The sequence below is a fragment of the Hippocampus zosterae genome, chromosome 13 (assembly GCF_025434085.1).
Source record: "Hippocampus zosterae strain Florida chromosome 13, ASM2543408v3, whole genome shotgun sequence".
Lineage (NCBI taxonomy): Eukaryota > Metazoa > Chordata > Actinopteri > Syngnathiformes > Syngnathidae > Hippocampus > Hippocampus zosterae.
In genome coordinates, this window is record NC_067463.1 from 22,494,149 (window position 1) to 22,505,776 (window position 11,628).

Consider the following 11,628-nt stretch of genomic DNA (forward strand, 5'->3'; position numbering starts at 1 on the left):
CAATAACTCGACGCCCCAATTGGAAAGTCTACCCTTTGTGTTTCCCACCCTAACTTGGAACCCTATTCTTTGCTTGAAACCCCACCGCTGACTTAAATCCCTAGTTTGAAGCCCATCAATTGCAAGATGGAGTTTCTTCACTTGAAACACGAACCTCTGCTTGCAACCCCAACACGGACTCAAAACCCTAACTTAAACCACCGATGCCGCCCGAGACCCTCACGTGGAAACCCGCGTTTGAAACTCAAATTAGGGACCCCAACTTGAAGGCCCCAACCCGCCTGAATTGACTTCAGTCGGACTTGAAACCCTACCCCTAGAAACCCAAAATCTCAAGCCGGTCCCAATGTTTTGCTGCAGACGCCATCAAGTACTTGGAGTGCTCGGCGCTGAGTCAGCGAGGTCTGAAGACCGTATTCGACGAAGCGATCCGAGCCGTTCTTTGTCCTCAGCCCACCAAAGTCAAGAAAAAGACCTGCGTGCTCATCTGACCTCAGGTGACCTTTCACAAGTTCTTTGTTCACCGTTTTGTGTTCATTGAAATTGGATGTTTCAAACATACGAATGGTATCGGTACTTGGTATCGGCCCTAATTCAAGAGTGAATCCTCATCCTGGCCGCCCTGAGAAAAAAAAATGCTCATTTTTGTTTTTTTCCCAGGATTAGGCCACAAAACAAAGTGACGTACGCCTTCTTCAAGAACTCGACGGACACGCGACGGAATTCTTGAATGCCCGCCAAAAAAGAAAAAAAAAATCAACGTCAGCAAACCGGAAAAGGAGCCGTGTCAAACCCTTGTGTGGATGCTCTGTCAAAAATAAATAAATGCCAGTTGTGATTAAAAATAAAAAAAGAAGAAGAAAGAAAACAAATGAAAGCCTGAAGTTATTCAAAATTATTTGTCATCATCATTTTATGATGAGGAGTGAGATGAATGGTCGCCGTGCCGCCTCTCGTTCATCTCACTTTGGCTTTGCCATCTGCCGCCAGCGCGAGTCACCCGCAAAGAGATTTATAGCGTCGTTAGCGCTAGAAAGTCAATTAGCGGAGCTTAATTGGAAGTTGCAGTCAAAAATTAGGATTGTTTTTGAGATTTTTTTTAAAAATCAAAATGTTAACATTTTTGTACGTTTTCAACAAGAGGCTCCCGAGGTGCAATGCAAGGCGCAATCAGCGATGCCGTTTTTCTCAAATTTGTTGAACTTTTTTTTTTCATATTTTCCCACAAAATAGTAAAAGAAAAATTTTCTCCCAAAAAAATATCGATTTTTTTTTTTTTGCTTGGGATGTCGAATTTTATTCAGATGAAACCTTTTTACTCGAAAACATGCAACTGTTTATCTTAACATAAAAACCGAAAGCAACTTTTTACTTGAAAATGTGTTTTTCCTTCAAATATTTTATTCAGAAAAATCTTTGAAAATGTGACTTTTTCATCTTGAAAATGTACATGATTTCTTTTTCCTCAAGAAAATCAACATTTTTTTGTCTAAAAAATGTGTAACTGATTATTTGGTTCAACTTTTTTGTTACTTTTCCTCCAAAGATTGCAAAAAAAAATATTTGAATTTTGTTTTGAAACCATGACATCTAAATCTCGAAAAATTCACATCATTTTTTTTCTTACGCTCCAAAAAACATTGGATTTTTTTTTTTGGTCCCATTTTTTTCCTTCCTCACCTCCCCCCCACCCGATCCTTCCTCAACAAGATGCAACTTTGTAAGATTTGCGATCAAGCCCTTTCCACGCTGCCACGATTGATTTGGGGCGCGCCATTGTCATTTGTACACCACCAGCGGCGGCTTGGTGGACACGCCACAAGCACGTCACAAGTGCGTGTTTGTGTAAAGGGAGGTTGGGAGGTGGCACGGGAGCGAAAGGAATATTGGCGGAGGCTCGCCGCATCTTCACACCGAACGTGACGCTCGGCCCCACGAGTCATCTTTCCTGACAGGGACTCGCATTAAGAATCCCAGGTAGGTCTTCATCTCCATTTCTTTGGTCTTGCCGCCCCAATTTACTAATTTTTCTCTCATTGTTATGATTTTAGAAAAAAATGTAGACATTTTTTTTGTTAAATTGTTTGTTTATTGAACATAAAACATATACAGTAATAATTTGACAGAAAATAAGGTAGATAAAAAAGTAAAAAGAAAGAAATCAGTCTTCATTCAACACAGTTATTAAAAAATAAATTGTTGTTTTATAGTATTTGTGTTTTCATTTTACGCTTGATGTCTCGTTCATTTTTGTGCTTGGAAGAGAGATTTTTTTTATTCAGTGACGTTGGAGTTATGATCCATACGCCTAAAAGATCATTCGGGGTTTTGGTTTCTTGAAACATTTATTTCTAATGTCGTGGCTCTTGATAATTTAATAACTAATGATGTACATTGTAGTGAGATATATATATATATATATATATATATATGTACATACTTGATGTAATATTTTATTCTTATCTTTCAAACAGACACGTATCAGTCCATTTCGATTTGTAAAATCATTTCTGACGTATTTTTTGGGATATGCGTTTCTATGTTGCAATATTATTACGATGATGATTATGATTGACACTGTCCGGCACGCGCTGGCGTTTTTATTGAATGAAGACAAACACCCGATGAATGATCCGTCCGGGCGGGACAGAAATTGATCGTTTGTAGATTTATGGCCTTTCAGCTATTGGCTGTCGTCATTCCTGCCCTGAGGGACGCCGCCCGGTTCAGGCCGGATGGACAATTGGTTGATTGCGTATGTGAGCTCCACTTGTCACGTCTGCGGCAGGTGACCTAGCCGTTCGGGCGGGCGGGCCGTTGGCCGTCAATATCAAAAAGGGCTGGTCAATTTCAGAAATGTCAATTTGACAGCGCGCTTGAGGTCGCGCACACGAGGGACTGGAACAAAATCGACATCGTACATCTTGTGTTTATACAACTAACTCAAAACTATAATTAGAGTGAAAATGACTTTTTGAATGAATAATATCCAAAGAGCTTTGGAGATTATTGATTTCATTACGGCTGTACGGTCATGAATACACAATACGAAGTGACTCAAGCTAATACTCAAGCTAATACGCAAACAAATCAAGTGCGAGAGAATGAACTAGCTAAAATCCCAAATTCATTCTGAGCGCGGTTGCACGTCCAACTTGCGCCAGCCTCCTTTGGGTCAGGTTTTACCAAGGTTGTTTTTCTTCCGTACGTCGGTACATTTTGTGCCGAGCGACCAATTATCGGCCATTACGAGCAAAGGCCGCGGGTGTGCCTGCGCGTAGCGTAGCCGCCATTAGCGAGCCTTGTTTGGGTTGCGATGGCGGCGGTGCGGGAAGGTAATTAACATTCACATACATAATGGACGCCAAAGCCCTATTCATAAACTGCTTTGGGGGGGGGGGGGGGGTAGGGGGGGTTGTTTGGTGGGTGATTCATCCAACCCACCTTCTTGAGTCATAGGAAGAACTCAAGCAGTTGGGCGGGTCCCCATTTGGGTTGCTTTTGACAAAAGTGTTTTCAGAGGGGAACGTCGGCTTTTGAAAAGCGAAGTTCGGGTTGTCCGATGCCGGCCGACGGTCGCCATGGAGCTCCTTCCGATTAGCCGGGACGCCGTCCCCTCGTCCGGCCGCTACCTCCGCCCCACCTCCGCCGCGTCCCCGTTCAACAGCAGCCAGAACTACACCGGGGAGGAAGGCGAAGAAGAGCCGTCGGAGTCCGGGGGACCCCTCGGCGGCCCGGTGGGGGTCCTGATCCCGCTCATCTACGCGGCGGTGTGCGCCGTAGGCCTGGCGGGCAACACCCTGGTGATCCACGTGGCGGTCAACCACAGCCGAGGACCGTCGGCCACCAACATCTACATCCTCAACCTGGCCGTGGCCGACGAGCTGTTCATGCTGGGCCTCCCGTTCCTGGCGGCCCAGAACGCGCTCCTCTCCTGGCCCTTCGGCTCGCTCCTCTGCCGGGTGGTGATGACGGTGGACGCCATCAACCAGTTCACCAGCATCTTCTGCCTGGCCGTCATGTCGGCGGACCGCTACCTGGCCGTGGCGCAGCCGGCGCGGGCCGGGCGCTGGCGGCGCCCCCCGGTGGCCAAGGCCGTGAGCGCCGCCCTGTGGCTGGGTTCCTTCGTGGTGGTGCTTCCGGTGGTTGCGTTCGCCGACGTGAGGCCGGGCGACGGGGACTGCGGCATCGTGTGGCCGGAGCCGGCCGACCTGTGGAAGACGGTCTTCATCGTGTACACCTTCGCGGTGGGATTCTGCGGACCCTTGACGGTCATCTGCATGTGCTACCTGCTCATCGTCATCAAGGTAGGAAAAACCGGTCGCCGCGGCCGCAAACTTCTCTCGCGTCCTCCTCGTCTCGCTCGTCAGGTCCGCAGCGTCGGCAAACGGGCCCGAGCCACGTCATCACGCCGCCGCCGTCGTTCCGAGCGCAAGGTGACCCGCATGGTGGTGGTGGTGGTGGCCGTGTTCGTCCTGTGCTGGCTCCCCTTCTACGCCCTCAACATCGTCAACCTCCTGGTGGTTCTGCCCGGCGACCTGCGCGGCCTCTACTTCTTCGTGGTGGCGCTTTCCTACGCCAACAGCTGCGCCAACCCCATCCTCTACGCCTTCCTGTCCGACAACTTCAAGCGGGGGTTCCGCAGGGCTCTGTGCCGGGCCTCCCGCCGTGTGCGCGGCCATCAGAGGGGTGACTCCGACGAACGCCGCGCCACCGAGGAGTGGGGCGGCGTGGCCGTGCGCGGCCGCGGGGAAGCCGGCCCGCCAAACGAGAGAGAAGGTGCGGAAGGTTCCGCTAGGGAGAGGACTCCGCAAGAGGAGGAGCGAGGAGGAGGACGAGACGAGGAAGAGCCAAAGTCTCAAGATGGAAAGTCAGCGCTGGAAATCAGCTGCTTGTGACTGGCGTGTCCTGAGCATGTTTTCAACGTGATCTTAACATGTCCAACCTCCTCCATGACGTCTTATTTTTGGAGCCTTCACAACATTGGAAACTCTGCCGTCAAGCCCAAAGTCCAGGCTACTTTCAAAGCCGTACTCCCAAAAGCCCAAAGCTGTTGTCCCCCCTCCCAAATTGTAGCCTTTGCCATTTGAAACCTGCGTTGTGCATCATCGCAATTTGAACTGCATCCATTTTCCCGTCCTCAAATTCAATTTTGTCATTGGTATTCTGATTTGAAACCCTAATTCGAAGCCTTCTGTTGAAAACCAAACCGTCTCAAAACCCGATTTCAATACCCTATTCCCATCTTGAAACCGTGTCGCCCTGTCTTTAAATCCTACTTCGCCACCATTTAAATCCCGTCACCTTTCAACACAACGAACTGCACGTTGGTGCTCAAGTGCTCAAGCCGAGCGGGTCGTAATGTGGCTCTTGTCAATATTTTGAATCTAAATGTATATGCATGTTTCATGTGTTAAAAAAAAAATGCACGGGTGTTTTAAGGAATGAACGACAAGAAAACAGGGATTGAAGATGAAAAGTAGTGTATTGTGCTCGTTTCTGTGTTTTTATGGCTGTGATGTGATTGCCAGAACCGCGCCAAGCATTCATCAATCAGCCTGCCACGCATGTTTTTGGAACGTGGGAGGAAACCGGAGCACCCGGAGAAAACCCACGCAGGCCCGGGGAGAACGTGCAAACTCCACACAGGGAGGCCGGAGCTGGAATCGAACCCGGTACCTCTACACTGGACTACCGGGCCACAGGACTGTATGTCATGTTGGTCAAATGTGTTTCAGTTTATTTGTTTGTTTATGTAAAAATCATATCCGGCCGCCATTTTATAAGACCGTTTTTGATTTGTACAAAATAAAATCAGGATGGCCCTTCAGTGGCTCCAGGAACTCAATTGAAAACGAAGGAGCGACAACGCCCCCTACAGACCAACATGTAAACTCCACACACAATGCCAGTTCATTATGGCTGTTATGTCGATTTTTTTTTTCTTTTTTTCAACGACGAGTAACCGGCATGCTAATCACCCGTCCGTGATGAAAGCAATCCTCATTCCGGCACGACGTCGGCGATCCACTTGAGGTAGGGCGGGTTGCCTTGGTGGATGGGCAGGCTGATGACTTCGGCCACCTCGTAGGGGTGGTTGGCACTGCAAAGGCCGTCAAATCACTCAAACGTTTCAATGTGGAGAGCCTGATGGACGCCGGCGTACAAATTGCGGACTTACCGCACGTAATCGGTGAGGGCGGAGACCTTGGAGCTTCTGGTCTTGATCATCTAAATGAGGGGCAAAGCAGGCGTCAAAATGCCTCAAGGTCCATTTTCCTCCCACCATCCCCCCGATTCCGCCATTTTGAAAGCGACACTCACCAGCAGAACCTCGTTGTCCTCCTGGATGGCCCCCTGCCATTCGTACCTGAGCATAAAAACGTCAGCAAAATGATGGCCTCGGATAAGAGCATCCTTACAATAATTGTGAGAGAGACACCTACACCGATGTGATGGCGGGTACAATGTTGACACAGGCAGCCAGCTTCCGCTGCACGATGCCTCTGTGGGACGTACACAAAAAAACAAAAACAAATGAACACCGTCGCAAAAGTTGAGAGCATTATAGTTACTCGAATTCTGAATAGAATACTCGACTATACTATTAGAATACTCGAATGTTTTGTATACAATGAGCTTGATATCTAATCAACTTGACATAGGAGTATATCCATTATATATCTAGTGTATATTTGGTCCTTGTTGGAAATGTAAAAAACAAATTATTTTATTCTCGCATTTATATAGCGCTGTCAGCACCAATTATTTTTTTTAACACTCAGACTTACAACGAAAAAAAAAACAAAATAATAATAATAATAATAAATTGTAATGGAAAAACTCTCCTACGCTGCTGAAATATTTTAATTGTAAGTTGTATCTAAAAAATAATAATAAAAGCAAATGTTTTTTAAAAATCTAGCAAAACACTTTTTTTGTAACTTAAAATTTATAACTATGAAAAATATTTGACAATTTTTTTTAATGCGTCTAACATCCAAAAAGTCAAATGCACAAAGGTTTTTAATAAACCAGTCTAAAAATATATTTTTGGGGTAAATTCAAATAAATCTACAGCACAGAACATCAACAAAAAAAAAGTTATTTTTTGGGGGGGGCGGTGGGTGTGAAAATCAATTTGTGTAGATTTTTTTTTTTTTTGACCGTTTGAAAGTGACAGCAAGCGTCCCTGCTGCTCCCCCCACATACTCAGACGATAATAAGACAACCTGGCCAAGTCTTTGGCCACCGTGTCGTTGGGGCAGGTGACGAAGGCGGCCGAGTGCGCGCCCGACGTGTACGTCTCGGAAGCCATGGAGAACACCCTGGATCCTGCGCTCCTCAGCAGCTGGAACATAAACGCACTCAGCAGGAGCGTCTAACCGGGAAGAGGAGGAAATGAGGTCACAGGATCCAACAGTTTTTCCAGACAGACATTGGGGAAAGGAACAAAGAGCACGGCCTTCTAGTCCTAACTAAATTCAAGTGGAAGATGCTGGATTTCTCCAATTACACACAATGATAGAGGTGGCATGCATGATAAAGCTAGTGCGTACTAACCAGAAGCCAACCTCGGCAAGATCCAGCTAGCAGTGACTCGAGGCGGGGAAGCCCAATACGCATGCCACAAATATATCTAGTTGGGAAAGGACACAAGCACATTCGTTCCCATGACAACTTGAAATTAAAATGCTACGCCAACAACAACAAAAAAATGTTTGCTTGTTCCCCCCCCCCCCCCCCCCCCCCCGCCACCCCACAAACACAACATTCAATTCCTGCGAGGTCATTTAATTAATCGTCGCTTTGAATTTAAGTTCGACACAATCACTATCCGGATGGCGACGAATCTGCGGGTGAGAAGCTGGCAAGGATTTACCCAACTTTTATTTCATATTGGGCAGTCGCGATCCCAAATGCGGCGAATCTGCCTATGCGAAATACGAGGTGATTTACTGAAACGGCAAAAAACACAACCAGGAACGTAATGTTATTTTATCGGGACTTGTCGCGGTTACGTTGATCTTGCACATTCGTTTTCATAATTTAAATTCACAACGGAAATAAACAGTTCAATACTTTCCAAAATGTGGCGCACTAAATTTAGCTTGAACGTCTGTCACTCCCCCGCCGTCTTTGTCTAAATGACAGCTGAGCAAATATTAACCGCGAGGACTACTTACGAGCTTCAATAAAGCGTAATTTAACAATATATACATATCATAACCCAAGATGAAATGTTTATAATTGATGTGTGGAGGTTTTTTTTCCCCAATATGCGTGTCCACTTACTTGCTGTGGACAACTACCTGCGAGCGTCGCCGCTACCGTAAAGTGTGGCAACTGTCGTCGATCGGACGGAAATCGCCAGCGTCAGACTTTTAAAAAGTAACTGCGTCCTCATAGACGTGGTTTTTATTTGAAGTATTTGTGAAGTAAAGGACATCGGCCAATAAAACTTGATTTCGAATGACAAACCGCTCCCACCTGCACATAATGGTTAGAAAACAAATATAAATGAATCATTCGAGACTGCATAGTTTATGACAGCGGGTTTACATTGACGACACTTTCGCCATCCTTTAGCTGGATGAAATAAAATTTATTTAATGTGGACAACGTGCCACAAATTTACAACATTTAGCTTAATTGATAACTACGTGTGAAAATACATCAAATTATGATATCTGACGAGTTTTTCTGTCATAAAAATGGCAATACATCTATGACAGCACTGTAATTCTAAATGAACATTTTTTTTAAATGATCCAAGAAAATACTGTCTTGTTTTTTTTTTTGCTTTTGTTTTTTGTTTGTTTTTTGCTTTGTTTTGGTTGGTTTTGTTTTGTTTTGTTTTTAAACGAACTAAGAGTTTTAACATGCAACGACATTAATGACCACTAGATGACGCTTTTCGGGAACTTAGTGACCGTTTGACACACACACATACACACACTGCACACTGATTTACGGCACGTGTGCAGCCACTCTGTTTGATCACATTGGCTTTACCTCCTTCACACTCCTCCTCCCCATTCCCTCCATGTTGAATTAAGCAGCATGAGTGTGCCACGCACATGCAAAAAGAATGCACAGTACTTCGCATAAAGCGGCTGCTTTTTGCAATGATGGCCGCGGTGGTGAGTGGAGCAGGCGGGCGTGGGGTCCATGTGGGGGGGTGGGATGCTTGTTCCCATGGAAACTGTGCAGTCAGCACATCTGTACGTCGTCCCTGGTCGGCATCCCGCGGCCTCTCACCACCACAGCTGGACGTGACACGCGGCACAGGCACTGACCGCGTTGCCATGGTGACCACAAGGCACTCCACCCATTGCGTTGTGTGTGCAAACTCTTGATTGTTTTATGAGCAGATTTCTCTTCCCTCCCTCTGCCTGTCCATCAGCTCTTCCTCCTCCCTCCGAGCATGAGTAGAATCGGTATGTTTTCAATTTGCAGCAGAGCCGTCCTCCTCTGCATTTTAATCAGCCCGTGCCGCCGGCCCTTTAAGTGCAGGCGGCGTGGCATAGGACATTGAATCCGACTGCGGCGTCCCCACTTTCGCCCCCCCCCGCCCCCCCTCCCTTCCTCAATTGTAGAATGTGGCGCTCGGCAGTGTGGTTTCATCCTGAAGCGTTGGAGGGTTCTGCCGGGGAACTTGTTGCTTTTGCATCTCATTCGCAGCCAAATTTATTCCTTGGTCTCATTCATAAAATGTTTTTTTTTTAATGGGTGTGATGGGTGTATTTGTTTATGTAGGCAAAACCTGGGAGTGAGAATTCAGTGGACCAATATTCCAAAAGCTGATCATCAGTCATTAGAGTGGACCTGACTATTTTTTTTAAAAAAAACTCTTGGATGTCATATTTTCACATCAGTTACTACAGTGGGCATCAACACAGTCACTACAGTTGACGGTGATTGTTTTCTTCTCATGTGTCTTTAGTGTCAAAGTCAGCATCAGTCACTACAGTGGCCAAGGTTTTCACTGTTGAAGTCGTGTTATCAGTTACTACAGTTACCAAGTCTTGAATGTAAAAGTTCAATCGTTCCTCAGTCACTACAGGGGCCACATTTTTCACGTCACAAGGTGAAACGTGACTACAGCCCACTCATTCGTGCAAATCATGTCATTGTATTTTTGACGATTCATCCGTCATCATCCATCGATTTCATGTTATTTGCGTGCGCTACTTCCTGTTTTTGACCTTCGGAAGCGAATGCGACCGTGAGGCGTTTTGACGCAGCGGCGGCTGCCATGATGGAAGGTTTTTTCCGAGGCCCCTGTGTCCACGGGAGGAAAAAAATGGCGGGATGCGCAGGAGGAGGATCAGGAGGAGAATGTTAAACATGTCCTTTAGACCCCGCAGGAGGAAGAGGAGGGAGCCGTTTCTTCGTGGCCGCTTGGACCGCCACCTTCCATGTTCATCATCCTATCAAACGTCAGCTCAGCGGACGGCAGAGAGAGCCGGCGCCAATCGGGATCAACCGCACTGGAATTATTGATGTCGCAATATCATAACAAGTGGGCGTAACCTTTGCAGAGAGATCCCAAAGCGCGGCCGCCGCATACTGTAGGCCGTTGTCTTTACCCCGAATCCCTACGACGCAAGTCAATACGAACTCCGCGTTTGGACAAATCAAACCGGAGCCCATCTGCTAATGCTAATTAGCATTAATTAATCAATTAATTAATTAATCAACGAACTAATTAATTAATCCTAATTAATTAAGTCCTAATTAATCCTAATCCTAATCCCAGGTCGAATACTAAAACAAACTCTTAACACGAACCCAGCCCCCCCCACCCCCCATCCAAAACTTTAAGGGGGAGTTTGGAATTTGTGAAAAACTGCTCGCATGATTTCACTAACCCTTCCTTGCGGCTCTCTGACCAGAACGGCGCCCCCTTCTCAAACATGGCCGTTCTTCATGGTTTTCTCTAACTATAGCGTCATTTAATTGACATTTCCCCATTTTTCAAATATGAAACGTAAAACATTATTTCATCAAAATGCCAAATGACATTTGGGACACAGAGACGTTGCATTTCCAAATTCATAAATGCTTTTAGGACTTTTTAAGATCCTTTAAAGAACTCTGGTACGCACGTCCGGCTTCACAAAAACAACAGCGATTGCAATACCAGGCTAGCATCCACACTGTTCTGACGTTAGCCTCGGCTGCTATGTTTTGCTAGCATGATGTGTCCAGAGTGGAGTGTTACTATCCTCTGAAATCTGTCATTTTTTTGGAATGTACCGAAAAGAAAAAAAAAAGAAGTGGTACTCTTAACTGTTGAGCAAAAACCATGCTACTTTTTCCATCGCTTCTGAATCTTCTCACTTCCTTCAGCTGCCTTCCCTCTGCTTTTGTTGCGCGTGATGAGGCTACATTCGAACGGCCTGGGCGGGCGTGTGGGACGTCAACTGCTGGAGTTTAAACGCTGCCTCTCCAGGCTAAAAGTGGAGAGTGGAGCTATTGAAGCACAAAAAGCTTTCAAATGCTGTGTAGGATGCGCGTTGGTCTTTGTAGCGCGCCGCGTAGCCCACAGCTAACGGCTATGGCTAACGCTGCATGTGTGTGTGTGTGTGTGTGTGTGCGTGAGTGTGTGTGGGAGGTCAACTC

At 46.3% G+C, this 11,628-nt stretch overlaps 3 protein-coding genes across 8 annotated transcripts in view; 2 read left to right on the top strand and 1 right to left on the bottom strand.

Annotated features, from left to right (window-relative positions):
• LOC127613565 (ras-related C3 botulinum toxin substrate 2) overlaps positions 1 to 859 on the top strand; it is a 185,320-nt gene extending 184,461 nt beyond the window's left edge. For all 4 annotated transcript variants that reach the window (XM_052084668.1, XM_052084667.1, XM_052084669.1 and 1 more), the window contains 2 exons: positions 361 to 497; positions 667 to 859. In XM_052084668.1, coding sequence (XP_051940628.1) covers positions 361 to 491 — 131 coding nt within the window. In that variant the 3' untranslated portion in view covers positions 492 to 497; positions 667 to 859. The remainder of the gene's footprint in view (positions 1 to 360; positions 498 to 666) is intronic.
• Positions 860 to 3,207: 2,348 nt separating this feature from the next.
• Positions 3,208 to 5,553, top strand: si:zfos-169g10.2 (somatostatin receptor type 5). Its single transcript, XM_052084639.1, has 2 exons — positions 3,208 to 4,307; positions 4,371 to 5,553. Exons 1-2 carry the CDS (start codon positions 3,582 to 3,584, stop codon positions 4,896 to 4,898), a joined length of 1,254 nt encoding a protein of 417 aa, XP_051940599.1. The 5' UTR covers positions 3,208 to 3,581; the 3' UTR covers positions 4,899 to 5,553.
• Positions 5,554 to 5,979: 426 nt separating this feature from the next.
• On the bottom strand, positions 5,980 to 8,422 carry LOC127613569 (protein CutA homolog). 3 transcript variants are annotated; one of them, XM_052084674.1, is made up of 7 exons: positions 8,296 to 8,422; positions 7,564 to 7,639; positions 7,233 to 7,351; positions 6,447 to 6,506; positions 6,325 to 6,370; positions 6,182 to 6,231; positions 5,980 to 6,103 (listed from the first exon to the last, which is right to left on the bottom strand). In XM_052084674.1, the coding sequence occupies exons 2-7, from the start codon at positions 7,624 to 7,626 to the stop codon at positions 6,004 to 6,006; spliced, it is 438 nt and encodes a 145-aa protein (XP_051940634.1). In that variant the 5' UTR covers positions 7,627 to 7,639; positions 8,296 to 8,422; the 3' UTR covers positions 5,980 to 6,003. The 3 variants fall into 3 exon arrangements, with proteins under 3 accessions (XP_051940634.1, XP_051940633.1, XP_051940635.1); XM_052084673.1 differs by having other exon boundaries at positions 7,233 to 7,381; XM_052084675.1 differs by lacking the exon at positions 7,564 to 7,639 and having other exon boundaries at positions 7,233 to 7,381; positions 8,296 to 8,390.
• Positions 8,423 to 11,628: the final 3,206 nt, after the last annotated feature.